General features: G+C 38.4%; 1 protein-coding gene across 5 annotated transcripts in view; it reads left to right on the top strand.

The window, feature by feature from the left end:
- The window catches only part of WASF1 (WASP family member 1), a 102,721-nt gene that overhangs the window by 67,996 nt on the left and 14,290 nt on the right, over positions 1-20,435 (top strand). For all 5 annotated transcript variants that reach the window (XM_075087438.1, XM_075087437.1, XM_075087436.1 and 2 more), the window contains 2 exons: positions 2,561-2,721; positions 17,005-17,139. In XM_075087438.1, coding sequence (XP_074943539.1) covers positions 2,589-2,721; positions 17,005-17,139 — 268 coding nt within the window. In that variant the 5' untranslated portion in view covers positions 2,561-2,588. The remainder of the gene's footprint in view (positions 1-2,560; positions 2,722-17,004; positions 17,140-20,435) is intronic.

Raw genomic sequence — 20,435 nt, 5'->3', positions numbered from 1 at the left:
ACGCAAATGCTGTTATGTAAAATCTAGCTAGCAATTGGCTGAAATTACTTTAAAGATTTTCTTTTTCTTTATTACTATTACAGAGAGTTTTCAAAAGAATCTGTCACTTGAGCATTGGAAGCTTTACAATCTATACATGCTATAAATTGGTCAATTTTTTTCACAAATGATATAAAATCATGGAGGGAGAGCAGTATCATCACTTACTGACATTTTTATTATATAAGATAGGAAGTGCACTAGCCTTCCACTGCTTTTATGCTTGATATTTACAGATTTATTTTTTTTACCTTTATAACCAAGATCTGTATTAGATGGATAGAAATAAGAACTATTTCAGTTTGTTTTATATGTAGGTTTTACTTTTTCTGTGAAAACATTTCTTTACATACTTGTTTGGACCTCTGTTAGGAAGACTTGCCTACTGTGCTGTTTATGTGACAGTATCATTAAAGCGGTAATCAAGAAAGGGCTTAACTCTGGAATTAATATTTAATTGCTTCTGTAGAACATTGCTCACGTATCATTTGTTGTGTTTCTTTTACAGTGACAGAACGGTTCCTTTATTTTCTGTTGGGGAACCATGATAATGAACCTGTAGTTAAGGATTTCTTCAGGGTCTTGTCCCAGGGGGAGAGGGGTTGTGCACTCCTAAGACAGCAGAAGCCTTGCTGGTGGGGCCCATTTAATCTGCCTTGTTTCATGCTATACCTGTGTCTTGTACTAGCAGGTATGAAGTCTCACTTTAACCATAACCACGTATTTAGGGACTAGAAAGATTTGGGATATTCCTAGAAAATAAAAATAACAATCCGTTCTTATAATTTACCCCTGTCCCGTGCACACTTCCATAATTTTTACTGTTAATATTGAGAAACTAAATTACAAAATTTTAAGAACTCTATAATCTTTTTCCATAAGCCAGTGACTAGAAAAATTATTTTCATTGGGCTTTGTCCCTCCAAAGCATAAAATATTTTTTATCGCTCTCTCAAGAAAATAAGGGCAGTAGACATGGTGTTAAGATGCAGTGAATGAAGTCTAATCAGATCCTGGAAACACAAAGGTGTTTCTCAGGTAGACTTAAGGATCCTGCCTGGGTCCCTCAGCTGTGAGCCCTGGCTTCAGTGAAAGAATATACTACCAGGAAAAGTGGCAAGGAGAAATCTAAGAAGTCTGCAAGAGGAAAATGCTTCATTACAGTTGTCTTTGACTCTTTAAATTCCCTATGTCATTCTATGTAAGCAAAGTTTCAGCTCTACCACCGTGGATGGTGTTACGTTATCCAAAAAAATCTCTCCATTTTGACCAAGAAAAGATAACAGTGCCTAAGTATGTGCTGTAGGGAAGATGTATGCTGTGGCACAACACAAAGCCCTAGCTGCATCCTGGGAACATTTTGGGATAAAGCTTCTAAGCAGAGGACAGATGAAGCTGTGGCAGGCTGTCCGGTTGAGGGAGTAGGACTGCAGTTGCATTATGGAAAACTTCTCTGCCTTGCTGTCTGGAGAAAGTGCAATTTCTTCCGCAAATGGAAGGCAGATTAAGTTATACTAATACCAAGTGTATCCATTCCATTCTCTGCATATCAAATGGGACTTCTGCATTGGTCATTCAGAGTTTTACATGACAGATGATGGGAAAATTACAGAATTTTAGGGAATCCATTTTTCATCAAGAGAAGTTTTAGCAGGCAGCTCTTAATAAGTGGCACTAATAAGATGAGAGGCATAACTTTGCCCCTGGGAAACTCCTTCCAATCAGTGCCGTGGGTGCAGAAAATTACAAGCCTGGGATTCACCGCCTGAGATGATTTTTATGCTGTCTGCAGAACTAGTAAAGACTCTTGATTAATTTAACATGTGGATTTGGAAATGGCTGGGGGGGTAGGATTTCTGAGTAATGGAAGACTTTGCACTACAAGTTTACCGAGGAGACTTTGTATTTGGAAGATTCATTCTTAGCTGAATTTATTGCCCATAGCAGTGTAGGTGGAAGGGGAACATCTTCTCTTTTCTTACCTCGATTAGGTATGTTTTAGAAGTGTTGTTTAGACTAGAAGGGTGACTCCTGCTAGTAACATGACATTACATAATGAATGGATCATATCTATCTTTCAGGTGGAGTAGACAACTAGTTTGACTTCGCCCTTATAATAAAGGAATTTGTTGTTGGACTTTCCCTGGCCTGCATAAGAAAGTAGTCCATCAGGAAGGAAATAATTCTTTAATGTTTTTGTGCTGCAAAGATTTTCCTGCCTTTTGGGGCGGGGGGGTGGGGGGGAGGGGCAAGGGGCATGGGGAGTGGGATCGGGGGAAAGAAAAAAGCATGAACTGTAAAAAATCATCACTTCATCGGCATCTGAGTCAGGTATAGGTTTAAAGAGAGAGAATGAAATAGTCTTTCACTGGGCAAAGAAGAAAATATTTATGTACTAACAGAGCAATGTATTCCATCAGTGCTATGGAGGTATTTTTGTCTTGTTAGGATTAGTCAATTAAATATAATCTGAATTTAAAATATAATTAAACTTATAACATTTTGTCTCCTTTCTTTACAGGTTTGCTGGTCCTCTGATACATTTCAGAATGCCGCTGGTAAAAAGAAACATAGACCCCAGGCACCTGTGCCACACAGCTCTGCCCCGAGGTATCAAGAATGAATTGGAATGTGTCACCAATATCTCCTTGGCAAATATAATCAGACAACTGAGTAGCCTAAGTAAGTACTTTGTCCTAATAGCTGTATTTAGAACTAAGGTATTCTACAATCATAGCTCCTGTGGTTGAAGTAGGAACACCTTTTCAAATTCTCTGAGCCTTGAATGTACTCCTTTTGTGGCTAGTGACTAGCATGGACTTCGGTGAAAGAAAGCCAGGAATTTTTCCATCAGCACGTCTTAAAACTGTTCAGCTATATATTTTTGTTACCAGTGGAACGTGACAGAAAAAGATATCTGGTTGTTAATAAAGTCAGTAATTGCTAACCTTAGAGCAATTCTTGAGTAGGGAATATGACATAATGAGGAATATATCACTGGTTACTTAATTCTCTTAACTTAAACCCTCAGTTATATTGTGGTCATTCAGGAAAAAAAAGTAGTTGCCTTTTAAAATAATAAACCCAGAAAGGTAGTTATTACATAGTATTTCAAACAGCTAAAGATTTGTCTTCCTTCTTCTCCCTTCTGTCAACAATTTTTCCCTCTGAAGGAGTTTTTCTGAAAAGGCTGGTTTCTGGGTTGTTTTTTCTCTAAGTTACAGCAACTTTAAAAAGTTGTCAGATGAACCAGCATGATAGCATTTTGAATTTCCAACACCACAGGTGCTTTTTAACCACTAGGACATTAGTAAGACTACCAACACAGGAAATATTAAAACATACATGTGTAACCATCTACAATGTGAAAAGCCTTTCAGCTCTGTTAGTATCTTAGGGATCATAGGTGATATAGCCTAATTTATTAATTAGATTGATTTGGTTATTGGTTTGATGCTATACTGTATGGTGATTCTGTTTTGGCAGCCTTTCAAATATGTTGGGGTGCTATTATGTTGAAGACACTGAGGATGCTGAATTATGCAGTCGAGACAGTAATGGTTATAGCACCTAAATATGAACATTATTAGTATATCTGCTGCAACAGCAAGGAAAAGAACTATTTAAATTCTTTTCAGTGAACCAAGAGCATATCAGATTAGGATGTGGTATATGATCAGCATCTGTGGTCTTGCTTCATTCTGCCCTGAGCCCTACTCACACCAGTCACTCATGTACTAGCCTCCCCTTCCAAATCACTCTTATTAGTATTGTATACATTTATTTTAGTTTGCTTGTTTTAAAAATCCTTATTTGAGTATATAGTCCATCTAGGGGAATTTCCTTTCGTAGGTGGCATACCAAATTTACATTTTAGATAGTCACTTGGCAGTTTCATTTGACCTTAAAAAAATCCCTGAATGACTTGGTTTTTCAATTTTAAAGAACACCAACTTGTAACTCAACATCGTGGTCTCAGCACTTACATATTGAGATTTGGCTGCATTTGCTGTGTTTTCTTGGTATACAGAGCGTATGCCTGACATTGTGTATGACCTCTGCTCAGGAAGAGGTCAGGATGAAGCAATACCAGAACAGGAAGAACTCAATTAATGGAGAAAAAAAAGTATTGAAGTGTATCCATTGAACGCTCCCACATTTGTTATATGGTTTGCTTAAGGTATAGCACAGTTAGAGAGACACTTTCAAGGGAGTGTAACTGTAATTATGTAAACTCCTTTTCCATAAAAGGAATGTGGTTCTGTGTGAAGCATGCATACATAGGGATAAGCCCTAAGTTAGCTGTTTTCACTGAAGAGGAGTTTTTGTCATGAACTTGTGACTCACAAGTGGTCAGAAAGGCACGCAATGTTGGAAATGACCAGGAAGGTAAAAGAGGAGGGAAAATGTTTACTTTTGTTTTACACTAGTTTACTCTGCAGCAGCAAGCTCAGAATAGGTCATTCAGAATTTTTAATAAGTAAGTTAAACAGTGACGAGTAGGACCTATTACTTCCATCTTTTGATCTTCCCTCCAAATAAAATTGTGGTGTTTGTAGGTTTTCTACAGGCAGTGTTTATACCAACTGAAGTAAGTTTTTGGGTTACACCATGTATGTTTTCAGCAAAAAACCATTTTTTTCTACAACTAAATAGAACATGTTTTGCAAAATAATCCTTACTTCTCAGCAACCTTAAGGATTGCTCTACAAAAATGGAGATCATGTTACAAAGGTATGAGTACCTGTTAAAGTATTTTGTTCCAGAATTCTTTTAGCTTTTCTGCCTGTTCTAGTAGCAATATAAATTCAAAAAGATTTGGGAGTTGTGGCATAGGAATTTTCTCTCACGTGCTTAAACACAAATAACCAGTCTTCACTTGGCATGTCGTTATTACTGGTGTACAGCGAGGCCTGCTGACATGCAGATAAATTTTAGTAGTTGCCTGTGAGTCACAGCCAGCAGGCATGGTTTCATAGCAGTCCCCTGGCAACCAGCCTCTCTACAGTCCTTCCTTTCTTGTTTTCTGTGGATAATGTGTATACTTGAGAATCAGTCTTTAAGTTGTAGGTGAAACAAGCCTTCACTCTGAGAGCAGAAACTGAGCATTCTGGTAGGGTTTCATTTCCTTTAAACTAAAGCTGCTTTTGCTTTTGACAGTAAAGTTATGCAAATTTAAATGAAGGGTCTTTGACCCGATTAGAATATAGTCATTTCTGCCTCTAAGGGTTTTCAGTTACTGGCCGTCAAATAGAGGATTAATTTCCTGCCATTATGACTCTCAAGACCAACCATTCTTAACCTTTCTTCTGATATGATATGGACAAAGAGCGCTGTGATGGAATTAAAGCCTCCAGTACTTTAAACGATACTGGAAAAACATTATTTAGACAAGCTAAGTGTAGAGTTTCGTCATGTATGTTGTTAGATATCCATTCTTGGAGATATTTGTAACTCAGTCAAGCAACTGGATCTAATTGGATCTGCTTTGAGCAGGGTGTTGGACTAGATGACTTCTGGAGATCTTTTCAACCTGAACAGGACTGTGTTTCTATAATCTTGGATACTATGTGTAAGTAGGACATGCCTGCAGAAACAATACCTGTTAAATGACAGGAATTCTGTTTTCTTGTGTTTTTATATAAAATGAAAAGAGCTTTACATTAATATGTCAGCAGTAGCTGCTACATGTGAAACGCACACGTGAAACGCAACTGATAGCACTGTGCAGCTGTGCCATTGTTAGAAGATGTTCTCTTGTAACCTCCTTATTTTGTTCACAGCTATTGAACAATCTTGTTTTTCCTTTTATTCTGCTGTTCCTGGTACACAGAATCTCAGTACCACATAAGAAACCTAACTGATGGAGTTTGTTCTTGGCCCTGGTCTCTGACACCTCCACCTGGGGAGAACATTTCTCCTTTTGAGTATGTTTCTTTAATGAATACTTATACTGCAGGCATTCAGACCAGAAGTTTTACTGGATCATAACAAGATGTAATTTCCGTTTTTTTCTTCTACCTCTGTACAGAGAAGGAGAATGCTGCATAACTCTGTTTGCTAAGCTGAAGTGCCTTATATGTTAGTGAAAACAATTTTCAATTAACATTGAACCTTCAGTAGCCTTTCCCCTTTTCTGTCTTTTCTTTGTACTATTCCCTATTTTTACCATGTTCTCCTAGTTAGTTATTTCTTTTCCTCACCCCTATTTGTTAGTTTTCAGGAGTGAAACCCTGACTTTGGAGCATATTATTTCTCTCTCCTTTTTTCCCCTCTCAAATGCTTTTAACTGTTCTTCCTTATTTTTTGCTTACCATGCCATACCCTAGAGGATTTTAAACACTGCTTGTCTTGTGAGAGACATTTTCTCACCTCAGGAAAACCTTCAGTTCAGCATGGCTTAAGGTGTTAACATTCAGTAAGTGGGAAATGTATCTCCAGAAATACTTACCAGCAAGGTGCCTGGACTGCAACTAATCTTTAGAACCAGGCCTCTTCAGCTCAAAGACCAGCCTCTCTCACTTCATCCTGACTGGACAGCATCTTCAGCATATGGTGAGGCCCCCGCATGTTGCATGATCGGAGGTAGGTCTCTGCAGATCTGCAGCTAGAGCTTCAGTCAGCATTCCAGAACCAGCAGAATCCCTGCGGCAGGTCCTGCCCTGGGAGTCCTCCTTCTCACTGTGCTCACAAGCATAGTCAGTATTCTCTGTTAAATTTCTTCATTAGTCACCCCTCTTTCGTAGTTATTACTATGATTGTGAGGGAACACCAGAGAAGGTGTTCTTATGCACACGGGGTAAGGGAGCTGATGGACTTGAAAGCTAAATGCTTACTCAGCTTTTCAGAGACACCCCCCCCATCCTCTCAGACTTCTGTCTAATTTCTTGATGTTGTCTCCCCAGCAGTGGCAATGTTGGCAATATGATGCTATTTTGTGTCCACGTTGAATGATAATGAGGGGATGAGCAAATGGTCAGTAGTTTCTCATTGAAAACAATTATGTGTTAGCAGAAAAAAGTCCTACCTGCTATTAATTCCTTGCCTACATAGAGCTGTTAATTCAGGTGATATTAAAAAAGGAAAGAAAGAGCAAGACTTCCCTGTGAAATTATCTTTAGGACTGGTGCCTTCAACATCATGTTCAGCTCTCAGCAGTCTCTTTCAAAGATTTCTAAATACCTGATGGATAATCTCAGCCAGCTTACTTGGTGGTGTCCTTACAGGGAGATAAGAAATGATATCTCAGACCTCCATGACTGGAGATTTTCAAAGGCTGACTTCTTCTTGGACGTCAACAACAAGCATCAGGCCTGCTCTGGAGATGGCATTTAACAGAGTTTATTTGATGCTTTTGATACCCTGGTAAGGTTGTCTGATAAATGCCTGGTTCAATTTTGCTGGCTAAAGGAACCAAGTTGTCTCTTCAGTACTCTGATATTCCTGTTACAATCCTTAAATCCAGTCGTCATGGACTGCCCTTACACCTAAATAATCATAGTTTCCTAATTAGCATCACTGAATTATATTTAGTACATTGTTTTTCAGAGCTCGCTCAGCCATAGCCACTAAAGTTCTCAAGGATCTACCCAAGGTCCTAAGCTTGGGAGACAGTTCAGTCTTGTAGCTTTTAGTCCATCTCCTAGCCACTGAGCTGAAGACTGAAATGATCCCGAGGAGAAACAAGCCTAGGGTTTCAAGTGAAACTCAAATATACCTTGATTTTTGCTAAAACATTCAATTAAATAAAATTAATGTAGTGAAGATCCAAAACTGAATCAACAAGCAATGGATATGTTAAATTATGTGTCAGAATTAATGGAGGAGGAAAAATGTATTAATAGGCTTAGAATTCTAACTTTCTTGTTTGGCTTTATAAAGGGACCCTCATTATATATTGTTAGCGGCTTATGTGGTAACTAGTTATCCTGAAAGAATATTTTCTAATATAAACACTATATTTTGTAGAAAGGAACTATTCAGAAGTGAATAGTGTAATTTTGCATAGTGTTAAGTATATTGGGAAGGAATTGTGCAGCAGGACATGAGACAGGTTTTACGGCTGCTTTTCTTCTATGCTTTTATTTTTTAGAAAATGTAGCGGGCAAAAATATTGTCTAGTGAGTGAATGGGATTGAATAGAAATCAAGGAATGATAGCATATAGGTGGTGACAGAATTCTTAGCTTAGTCTTTCTGATAGTTTATCAATTTGTGTCTTACCTACATTTTTAAACTGAAATAATATTTCGACATATTCACTATTTTAATATTTGACATGTTTACTATTTTAATATAAAGATAACATTTAATAATTAAATCTATTAGTAACACTTCGTTATACATTGCATTTAATGATATAATGTCATATTTAATATATTAAATATTTTAATAATTTAATTCCAATTATAAGTATGTTGGATTAGACGGTGTTATACCACCCCACCCGCCCGCCCCCTGCCGCTGAGCTCCAGATTTCTGACAGATTAGTTAAGGCTAAATTAATTAAGATTAATACTTTTGGCATCAATAAACAATCGTCTCATTTTGATTGTCCTGCTTGAGGCATCTTGCATTGGGCTGAGATTTACCAGTCATCCTTTTGAATTTCCAAAAATGGTGTTGTTTTATGACATTGAGTACTTTAAGTGCTCAATTTATTTATCCAGATAGCTCGTTAAAATTTACACCATGGTTCCTGCATGCTGCTGATGCCATAACTGATCTGCGGATGCTGTTTCAGGTTTAGATGGAGTCAAAGGGTTTGGAACAATTTTTCTTTAAAAATGCAAAAGGATAGCAAAGAAGTGGCTTCTTCCACGAGTCCTGCTCTGGGACTCATGTCCCACTCCTTGTCTGAGAGCCTGTAACTAAATCCTGTGGTAACTGATCTAGTGTTGTAAAATGATTAGTTTAAATGCCCTTACCTTAAGGTTTGCTAATGGACACAGCATAGACAATGCTGTAGTTCAGGTGAATTTAAGGACTGGAGTTTGAGGGGACTGCTAATTTATGCCCTGATCCTGCCGCATGTTAATGTCATTCTAGGAATTTGTACAACACAATATATAAGACTTACAAGAATCTTCTTGCCGTGCTTTGTTTAAGTAGCCTGAAATAAGGTTCGAAACCTTAATCTGTGATTGTAGGTGACTTCAGTTCATCTGATATATACCTAGTCCCCAGAACAAGAAGAAAATGACATTTCTTTTACTTTAGTACACCTTCATATTAGTGTATTGGATAGTTAGAAATTATTCATTTGTGCACAGAAGCCAATGCTGGGCAAATGTTTAAGAAATTATGGGAGAAAATTAGGAGATAGAACAAATTAAGAGAAACAAATGGTGAAAGAGGAAAACTGTAAAACTTACCAATCTCTTTTTCAGATTTTATAAGCCATTGTACACTTACTGCCACAGTAAGGAACAGGAGTGGATGGTACATGTTTTGGTGGTCTTAATTAAAAAAAAAAATGAGGAAGGTGGTGAGCAGTATTATTTTTATTCTGTTTTCAGCTGGCAGCTACTAGCTAGTATTCTATTTTCAGCTTATAGGTCTGTTCTAAATGTCAGGAAAATAATTGTTCAAAAAAGACTATCAAAACACACGCACATTCTTGGGGGGAGGAAGGACTACACATCACTTCCAAGACTTTTTATTTGGCTGTCACAAAAAATGACGCTGACTGACACCAGAGGGAGCTGCATTCCTGTACCCCTTTCTTACTGAAGGATTAATTGCAAATAGAGCCCTCTGACACAAGAAAATTTGTTAAAAGAATAATAAGGTGAATATTACATTCCTTAATTAAAAATAAATAATAACCACAGAATCACAGAATCATTAAGGTTCTCTAGAATCAAGTCCAACAGTCAGCCCAACACTACCATGTCTCCTAAACCATGCCCTGAAGTGCCAGGTCTACACGTTTTTTGAAGAACTCCAGGGATGGTGACTCTATGTCATGGTTTAGCCCCAGTCAGCAACCAAGCACCATGCAGCCACTTGCTCACTCCCCACTGGTGGGACGGGGGAGAGAATCGGAAGAGTAAAAGTGAGGTAACTCATGGTTTGAGATAAAGACAGTTTAATAGGTAAAGCAAAAGCTGCATGCGGAAGCAAAGCAAAACAAGGAATTCATTCACTCCTTCCCATGGGCAGGCAGGTGTTCAGCCATCTCCAGGAAAGCAGGGCTCCAACACGTGTAATGGTTACTTGGGAAGACAACCACCATCACTCCCAATGTCCCCCCTTCCTTCTTCTTCCCCCAGCTTTATATACTGAGCATGATGTCATATGGTATGGAATATCCCATTGGTCAGTTGGGGTCAGCTGTCCCAGCTGTGCCCCCTCCCAGCTTCTTGTGCACCTGGCAGAGCACGGGGAGCTGAAAAAGTCCTTGACCAGTGTAAGTGCTACTTAGCAACAACTAAAACATCTCCACATTATCACCGCTGTTTCCAGCAAAACTCCAAACCATAGTCCCATACTAGCTACTACGAAGAAATTTAACTCTGTCCCAGCTGAAACCAGGACACTCTACCATCTCTCTGAACGGCCTGTTCCATAATGTATCATTCTATTTAAATGAAAAAATCTTGTGGTCTGTTAATAAAAATAAATGCCAGTATGATGGACTGAGAAGAACAGCTAGTAATATTAGAGGGAATATGACTTGCCTTTTGAAAAATGACAAATTTTGGTATATTTCTGGTCAATTAAGCAAGTTTCACAAATAAAGTAAAATATTTTTTTTTGCCAATGTTAAAATAATTTATTTACAGAAGTCTGTATTGTCATTTAATTTAATAGGCAAACAAGATCACTAGTCTTTCTAATCTGGTATTATGTATCCAGTTGTGACCAAGATCCCAAAGGTGTTATTATTTTAATTGTCATAGTTATCTGTCATTCTCTTTATTGTACTGCATGAAACAAGAGTAGAGTTTTTCATCAAGCAGTCCCATGATGATGTAAATTTTCTGAAGTGTTAATAATACTTTGGAATATTCATTCTATATAATGGAATTATTTTTAATTCCTTCCTCTTCTAACATATTACCTATAAATTAAATAGAGTCAGATCAGGTTTGTTTACTCATGTATTTTTTTTCTTGTAAGATTTTTTTAATCTGTTTGAGTCTTTGTGACACTTTTTTCAGTGTTATCACCTGTGATTGTATCATTCATATGGAATACACATAGAGATGGCAACATAAATACTGGATTATAAATGTTGTGTATATGTATATACATTCACACATAGTATTCTTTTGAATGGAAGTTGTACATTTCACTAAAAGCAAACATTTTGCTTTGCTTGAAAAAGCATTTAGTTAGATATACTAAAAACTAATAAAAGAGAATGCCAACAGGCAAGTAGGTAGACACGTTGTGGTTGGCATACCACTTCAAAGGGACAGGTTGTTTTTAATGTATTTCCCATTTGAGGATTAGTGTTCATAAGCATAGACAAATTATTCCTTGCAATATGTTTATGGCTGTATGCAACATAATGAAAAGATTTTTGAGACAGATTATTTGCCATTGGAGCTCATTAATGAGGTAGATGAATTGTAAGCCTGATGAAATTACACAGATAAAACTGTAGCCTTAAAATACACCTGTAAAAGAGAAGTTCTTGGATTTGAGAGCCCTGAAATTTATACATGCCCTGAATTCTATACATGAGATTTTGCACTTGATTTTAATTTTAATTTAAATGTCTCTGAATATTATGTGAGTTTTCTAATTAAAATGAAAAATAAATCCAAATATATTATCTGAAGTACGTTATATTTGTAGTTAATGTATATTAAAAGTTTTGCAATCTTGCTCTTAGTAGATCACATTTTAAAGTAATTTCTCTTGCTTCAGATACAGGTTAAAGAACAGAGTTTTCAGAGTTTCAAGACATATATTAGGAAGTGTTATGTTAGGTGAGCTGCCAGCAAAGTAGACTTTACTAACTTTTCTATTTTACTGTGGACTGGTACTTAAAGACAAAGATTCCAAGAGTGGCTGCACCTTTGATCTGCTTCTCACTGTGGCTAATAGCAGATGCTCCAAGAATGAGAGCAAGGCAAGCATGTACAATATTCCTACTAATCTCCCAGTCTCCAACTCTTTCCAGCGTGGAAGCCACTTGAACCAGCTGGGGTTTCTGTTTAATTGCTAATGCTCAGTGTGTTTCTTTTCCATGACTTAGTGTTGTTGGCAAAATTTAATCTAATTCATTTCAGGCAATTTATGGATATCTTGAATAGCTTAGGTCCCAGTACAGAGACCTATGAAAACTCACGTTTCTCAACTGTGAAGACCAGTAATTTACTTCTATCCTCTATTTTGTACCTTTTAATGAGTTATTTATCTGTGCCATGTCATTTCTTTTTTATGCCCCGTTTGTTAAGTTTTCTTAAAAAGCTTTGATTAAGGACTTTCAAAACTCTCTTGGAAATCTAACTAGATCATAGCCCTCCATCCATGTTCTTATAAAACCTTCAGACATTTCACTTTGCAAAAGCTGTACTACCTCTTCTTTAACAGAAACGCCTGAGAATGGTCACGTACGAATTAGGGCTTCTCCTCCCAAAAAGGTGGTGGGATCAATAGCCCAACTGAATGGCATCTACACCGGTGCACGCAGCATGGGCAATAAACAAGAGGAGCTGGAAGCCATTGTGCAGCAGGAAAACTATGATATAGTTGCCATCACAGGAACATGGTGGGGTAGCACACATAACTTGAGTGCTGCAATAGATGACTAAAAACTCTTCAGGAGGGATGGGCAAGGGAGGAGAGATGGTGGGGGTAGCCCTGTGTGTTAGGGAGTGTTTTGACTGTCTAGAGCTTAATGATGGTGACAATAGGATTGAGTGTTTATGGGGAATAATTGGGGGGAAGGCCAACAAGGCAGATGTGGTGGAAGTCTGTTATAGACCACCCAACCAGGATGAAGAAGCAGGCAAAATATTCTGTAAGTAGCTGGGAAAAGTCTCACAATCACTAGCTCTTGTTCTCATGGTGGACTTCAACTTACCAGATGTCTGTTGGAAACACAATATATCAGGGAGAAAACAGTCTAGGAGGTTCCTGGAGTGTGTGGAAGATAACTTCCTGATGCAGTTCGTGAGGGAGCCAACTAGGGAAGGCGCCCTGCTGGACCTGTTGTTTGCGAACAAAGGTCTTGTGGGTGCTGCGATGGTTGGAGGCCATAGTGATCATGAAATGATAGAGTTTTCAAATCTTGGAGAAGTAAGGAGGGGAGTCAGCAGAACTACCACCATGGACTTCCAGAGGGCAGACTTTGGCCTGTTTAGGAGACTGGTTGACAGAGTCCCTTGGGAGGCAGCCCTGGAGGGCAAAGGAAGGCTGGACATCCTTCAAGAAGGAAATCTTAAAGGTGCAGGAGTAGGCTGACCCCACGTGCTGAAAGATGAGCCGGTGGGGAAGAGCACTGGCCTGGCTTAACAGAGTGCTTTGGCTGGAACTCAGAAAAAAATTAGAGTTTATGACCTTTGGGAGAAGGGGCAGGCAAGTCAGAGGACTGCAAGGATGTTGTGAGGTTATGCAGGGAGAAAATTAGAAGGGCCAAAACTCAGCTAGAACTTAATCTGGCTACTGCTGTCAGAGACAATAGAAAATGTTTCTATAAATACATTAGCAACAAAAGGAGAGCTAAGGAGAATCTCCATCTTTTACTGGATGGGGGGAAGCATAGTAACAAAGGATGAGGAAACGGCTGAGGTATTTAATGCCTTCTTTGCCTCAGTCTTTAATAGTAAGACCAGTTGTTCTCTGGGTACCCAGCCCCCTGAGCTGGAAGACAGGGACAGGGAGCCAAACGAAGCACCCACAATCCAAGGGGAAATGGTTAGTGATCTGCTACGCCACTCAGACACACACAAGTCTATGGGCAGGATGGGATCCACCCAAGGGTACTGAGGGAGCTGGCAGAAGTGCTCACTGGGCCGCTTTCAATCATTTATGAGCAGTCCTGGCTAACCGTGGAGGTCCTGGGTGACTGGAGATTAGGAAACGTGACATCCATCTACAAGAAGGGCCAGAGGATCCAGGGAGCTACAGGCCTGTCAGCATGACCTTGGTGCTGGGGAAGGTTATGGAGCAGATCATCTTGGGTGCCATCACATGGCATGTACAGCACAACCAGGTGATCAGGCCCAGTCAGCACAGCATGGGTTTATGAAAGGCAGGTGTGGCTTGACTACCCTGATCTCTTTCTGTGACAAGGTAACACACTTAATGGATGAGGGAAAGGCTGTGGATGTTGTCCACCTAGACTTTAGTAAAGCGTTTGACACTGTTTCCCACAGCATTCTTCTGCTGAAACTGGCTGCTCATGGCTTGGATGGGCTTACTCTTCGCTGGGTAGAATATTGGCTGCATGGCCGGGCCCAGAGAGCTGTGGTAAATGGAGTTAAATCCAGATGGTGGCCAGTCACAAGTGGTGTTCCCCATGGCTTGGTATTGGGGCAGTTTTGTTTAATATCTTTATCAATGATCTGGACGAGGGGATCAAGTTGCCCCCTCACTAAGTTTGCAGAAGACACCAAGTTGGGCAGGAGTGTTGATCTGCGTCAGGGAAGAAGGCTCTGCAGAGGGTTCTGCACAGACCGGGTTGATGGGCTGAAGCCAATTGCATGAGGTTCAACAAGGCCAAGTGTCAGGTCCTGCACTTGGGTCACAACAGCCCCATGAAACACTACAGACCTGGGGAATTGTGGCTGGAAAGCTGCCCAGTGGAGGAGAAGGACCTGTGGGTGCTGGTTGACAGCCGGCTGAACGTGAGCCAGCAGTGTGCCCCACGTAGCCAAGAAGGCCAACAGCAACCTGGCTTGTATCAGGAAGTGTGGCCTGCAGGAGCAGGGCAGTGATCGTGCCCCTGTACTCAGCACTGGTGAGGCCACACCCTGATTACTGTGTTCATTTTGAGCCCCTCACTACAAGACATTGAGGTGCTGGAGCGTGTTCAGAGAAGGCCAATAAAGCTGGTGATGGGTCTGGAGAACAGGTCTTACGAGGAGTGGCTGAGGGAACTGGGGTTATTCAGCCTGGAGAAAAGGAGGCTCAGGGGAGATCTTATCACTCTGTACAACTACCTGAAAGGAGGTTGTAGTGAGGTGAGTGTTGGTCTCTTCGCCCAAGTAACAAGCAATTGGACAAGAGGAAATGGCCTTAAGTTGTGCCAGGGGACGTTTAGATTGGGTACTAAGAAAAAAATCTCTTCACCAAAAGGGTTGTCAAGCATTGGGATGGGCTGCCCATGGAAGTGGTGGAGTCAACATCCCTGGAGGTATTTAAAAGACGTGTAGTTATGGTGCTTAGGGATGTGGTTTAGTGGTGGACTTGGTAGTGCTGTGTTTACGGTTGGACTTGATGATCCTAGAGGTCTTTTCCAACCTAAATGATTCTATGATTCTAATACTTTACTAGTAATTTTGTTGATTTTGTTTTGTAATTTTTATATTGTCCCTCCAGTTTCTTTGAGTCTCCCACAAACAAGAGTTCTGGCATCAGGGTCGCTCCAGTTCCTTTCACTGAACACCAGTGGAAAGTGTTAAATTAGCTTGTCCACAGGGGTCTTGTTTTCTCTGAAGACTCCTTTATACCTTCATTACCAGTTGGCTCTACAAATTCTATCGCAGGCTTTCTTGATCCTCACGTCTTTGACGGAATATTTATTATTAGTTTCCTAGTTGTTCCTCAGGCTAGTTTTTGGGTCTTATGTTTAATATCACAGAATTTATGACCCTTCCTATTTTCTTTGTCTGTACATTTCTTCTGATACCCCCTTTTATATTTCATTTTTTATAGTTGTGTTGGTTTTCTGTTGCCATTACCTAAGTCTTAATACATGGTATACACTGGCCTTGTGCTTACTACATAATATCTTTAAGTAGTTTCCACAGTACCTGTAGGGATTTAATTTTTGTCCTTTTGATGTCTTCATTTTAAAATGTCCTCATTTTTATATATACTTCCGGATGTGTTGTTCACCAAAGGCAAAGTTTTTATAACCATCCTTTCCTATTGGACCTGCCAGAACTTGTGTGCAAACCAGGTAGTTTGAAATTTGTGAGATCTATACTTCCATAACCAACATAAACACACAAACAGTACACAAATTACAAATTACATATACACAGTATGGTAGAAAGTTTTAAAAGCTATCATGTGGTATTTCAGAAATGTAGCTACAGATTTGTCTAGGCAGTCTGGTGGTTTTGTTCAGTGGCATTGGCACCCTACTCAAGTTGAGTCCAGAGGGGGCATTAGAAGTGCTATATGGAATACTCTGTAGAAAAGAAACTCATTACTGATCCTTTTCTCGTGATACTTGAATCTCCTGCTCTTTTGGCCTAATTGTGTGATGTCCATTGAAATGAACAAAGGAGATTCTTCTTTTATTTCCGTATAAATTGGTCAGTTACTAGAATTTGATCCTTCAGATTTATTATTTTAGTGTGTATTTTTGAATAGGCTGGTTATAATTAATGTAAATATCTGATCTGTTTATGAAAGGTCCTCTGTACAGTAGAGTGGAAGCTGTGCTTCATTTTGAGAAATGTGAAGATAAATTTCACTTGGAAAGATTAGTTATTGCTCTTAGAGAAGCAGCTTCAGATGCTGGAAATCATCCTTTTATGCATATCCAAGAAACTTATCAGTCTAGTTCCTTGTATATCAGCATAGTTAAATCAATTTATACCAACTAAATATCTGTTCTGTAATGTAATAAATAATTTCATTTCTGATAAATGAATTACAAATATTTAACATTTATTTACTTTTTTGAAACTTTCTTAATGACCTCAGTAAGTACAGGTTGTCACAAATGATACTCATGCATCTTAGATTTACTTAAACAAAACAGATATCTTTTTCAAGACAAACTCATTTGGCTGTCTTGTGGTATGCTTGAAATTTTTTTTTTTTATTTCAGGTAAATATGCTGAAGATATATTTGGTGAACTTTTCAATGAAGCACACAGTTTCTCATTTAGAGTCAACTCCTTACAAGAACGTGTAGATCGCTTATCTGTCAGTGTTACACAACTTGATCCAAAGGAAGAGGAATGTAAGTTAACTCCTGCATTGAAGATTTCTGGTTTGGTCACCGAGACACCACTGATACATGAAATGGAAATAATAATAGTTTAAATTATATTTACAAGAACACAGAGCAAAGCATCATGAGAAAGAGGTCCATTTCTATTTCTGCTACAGGTTTCTTTTATAGCCTTGGGCAGCTTTTTGAGTTCAACATTTTCATGGTTAATGAACAGTACTGTTGCTGATGAATTTACATTAAAAACTGCTACAGGAGGATGTGTCACTTCAGTAGTATTATATTAGTGTTAATAATATTGTATATTATGTGAATGCTTGGAGATAAGCCTTTATTCTTTTTTTTTTTCAAGTAGGGCTTTTGCATTTAACTTGTTACTATCTTACTTTCTGTATGAAGTTACAGTTGTATAGCTCCATTTATTGATACTATATATGCCCTTGGATTCTTCATAAATAGCTTTAAGTACTATAAGTATTGGTTAGCACTGAGAAAAAAAGTACTCCCAAAAGTGGATAGGGTATGGCTCATGCCTATGAGATAGAACTTGTATGGCATTTAAATGATGCATAGGCTTTGTGATGACTACAGGAACGTTGATCACCTAATATGTAAATGCCATGAAGCTTTTTTGCCTTCCTGGGTATCTGTTGGCTACAGGTGGAACTATGAAAGGTCTTGTAACCCCAAACGGTTTTTGGGTGTTCTAGACTATGTGGCTAAAACACATAGAAGAGCAACATCCTATAATGAAAAATAACTTCAGATAGCTTGTGGGATCCAATTTTAAAGTATAGAAAGCTGTCCGAGTTATGAATGTCTAGGTATATATGTTGATACGGCATATCTAGTATTGCAGCCATTCACATTTCAGGAAAATGGGGAGACCGTTTTAAGTCATTGAGTTAAAGCATCTAAGGATGCCACAGAAGAGCAAGATAGAAAGTTGTAGTTTCCTGTGTAAATGACCTTTGACAGTTTTGGCTGTAGGTTTCAGTACTGAATATCCATAACTGTGTTGTGCGTCATTCAGGAAAAATGAAGTGTCAAACCAGGAGCGTGGTCTTCAGACAGTGTTTAGTTACTGATATTGAAATTTGACTAATAGCAAAATTAAGCTAGGGGAGTTTTGATTCTGTATTTTGCATGGCAATTTTAGAGCAGGTTTTGAAAGACAGCTGTTCACAGCTAGTAGCAGATTTTCCATGAAATCATGACTTGCCATGGGGAATTCTTACATTAATGGGATTTTCCAGGTCTCTTGGCAACTGAGCATAAATCATACACATACACCTTTTTTCCAATAAAATGACATGTTTACTGTGATTGGATAACAACAAAAATACTTTCTGTGTACAGTAACAAATTTTCAGCAATTGTAATCTTGTAAGAGCTGTAATACTCCAAAGTGCTAATGTCATTTGTGCATTAACCCTTGACAGCCTAGTTTTTGGTTTAAATCAGAGTGGGATATATGTTGATACGGCATATCTAGTATGGCAACCATTCACATTTCAGGAGAAGAGAAACCCATTTTAAGTCATTGAGTTAAAGCATCTAAGGATGCCACAGAAGAGCAAGATGGAAAGTTGTAGTTGCCTGTGTAAATGGCCTTTGACAGTTTTGGCTGTAGATTTCAGTACTAAGTATCCATAACTATTTGATGTTAGAGAATTGAAATATATTCATTATATATATAATAATATAATTGAAATTGAAATAGAGATATTTTTAAATAGTATGTAGTCCCAAATGCACGAGATCAATAACTTTTCACAGTACGGTGTATACTGTAGCATTTGCTAAACTGTATAGCTAAAGAAAGGGACAGATACCACAACTAAAGAAAACAGGGTTGAAAAGAGTCTACTTGATGAAGTCCAGAGTGGCTAAGTATGACTCAAATCTGATACCCTGGATTTGTCTCTCATGCCACAGAATAGCAGTGACTGCTAGTACTTCGGCGGAACACGTGCAGTCCTCAGTGTCAGGAACTATTAAATGACTATTTTTATTAACCTAAGAATATCCAGTCCTTGAGCCATACCCAGTGTTCCTTATTCACAAGCATCTACCCAGAAGGAGGACAAAAGAGATGAGAAGAAATTTGATATTATATTTCCTTAAAAACTAGTCATCAGGAAACTGTTTCTCCTTCAGTATCATATTTTGGGCTTGAAATTTAGAACTTAATCACAAAGAGTTTTGTTTTAGCCCTGATCTGGGCTAAAATACCTGGAGGATGTTAACATATGAAGGTGTGGGGAAAACATTTGGATTTACCTTTCTTCACTTTCTTAACCCTCTATGCAAGAATTAAGCAAATTTCAGTACTTCCGTTCAGCTAACAGCATGTGTAAAATGGGCTATGCTTGTAAAATGAGTCGCATTTGCTAGTTCTTTGCCAGCAGGCAGTAAAAGAAGATGATTTAATATGTTCCTTTGGGCCCATGCTATTACACAAGAGGAAGAAATTAAGATTCATTTAAAGCTAAGTGGCATGAACAAAACCAACCCAAGTCAGATTCATTGAACAAGGTGCAGATACTTGACAAGATGTTTCTGATAGAGTCATAGTCATAAAAAGCTCTGATTTTTTTGAATAGTCTGTGTGTGTTCTCATTTTGAATTATTACAATATCTCTGTGAAAGAATAAAATCAAATGAAACCAAGGTTAGGATTGTATCCTGAAGGAACTAACTCCCGGTGCACAATCTTTCTGTCAGAGAAGAATTGCTATCAACTTGGTTTGGTTTGAATTATTGCACTGTTTTCAAATTCTTGATTTCACAGAATTAATAATTTCATATTTTAGTATTTTTTACATACTTTATTCTTTTTACATGCTTGTGGGTTTTTTCCCCTCAGAAGATATACTAAATTTGCATACAGACAAAAAGAAATCCTCTGCTTTCCTTCAGTGACCTGAACTTTATTTCAATTGTATGGGAAACTAGCCTATATGTATTCAAGAGTTACGGTATCTGGGGTCTTTTTAGGACTGGGAAAACTTTCTTGCTATGGAGGTGAACTGTGGTTGGTAGTTTCAGTAGCCCTGCAATGTAAGATATCCTTACAGGTCAAAAAATAAAACCTAAGAGCATAGTTTCTTTGCAACCATTTTTAATTTCAGTATGTACTTTATAAATAACATTACTAACTCTCTCCATATATATGCAAATTTTAGAAGTGTAATAATAGATTTTTGTTCATTTACCACAGTTTTGTGAATTTATTTGTGCCATTAAGCTTGAAGTACTGCTATAAGTAAACACTTTCATATTTGTAGATATCTGACAGTTTT

The sequence above is a fragment of the Phalacrocorax aristotelis genome, chromosome 3 (genome assembly GCF_949628215.1).
Source record: "Phalacrocorax aristotelis chromosome 3, bGulAri2.1, whole genome shotgun sequence".
Taxonomy (NCBI): domain Eukaryota; kingdom Metazoa; phylum Chordata; class Aves; order Suliformes; family Phalacrocoracidae; genus Phalacrocorax; species Phalacrocorax aristotelis.
Note: the sequence above shows the minus strand (reverse complement) of the source record. Positions and strands in the feature narration are given on the sequence as shown.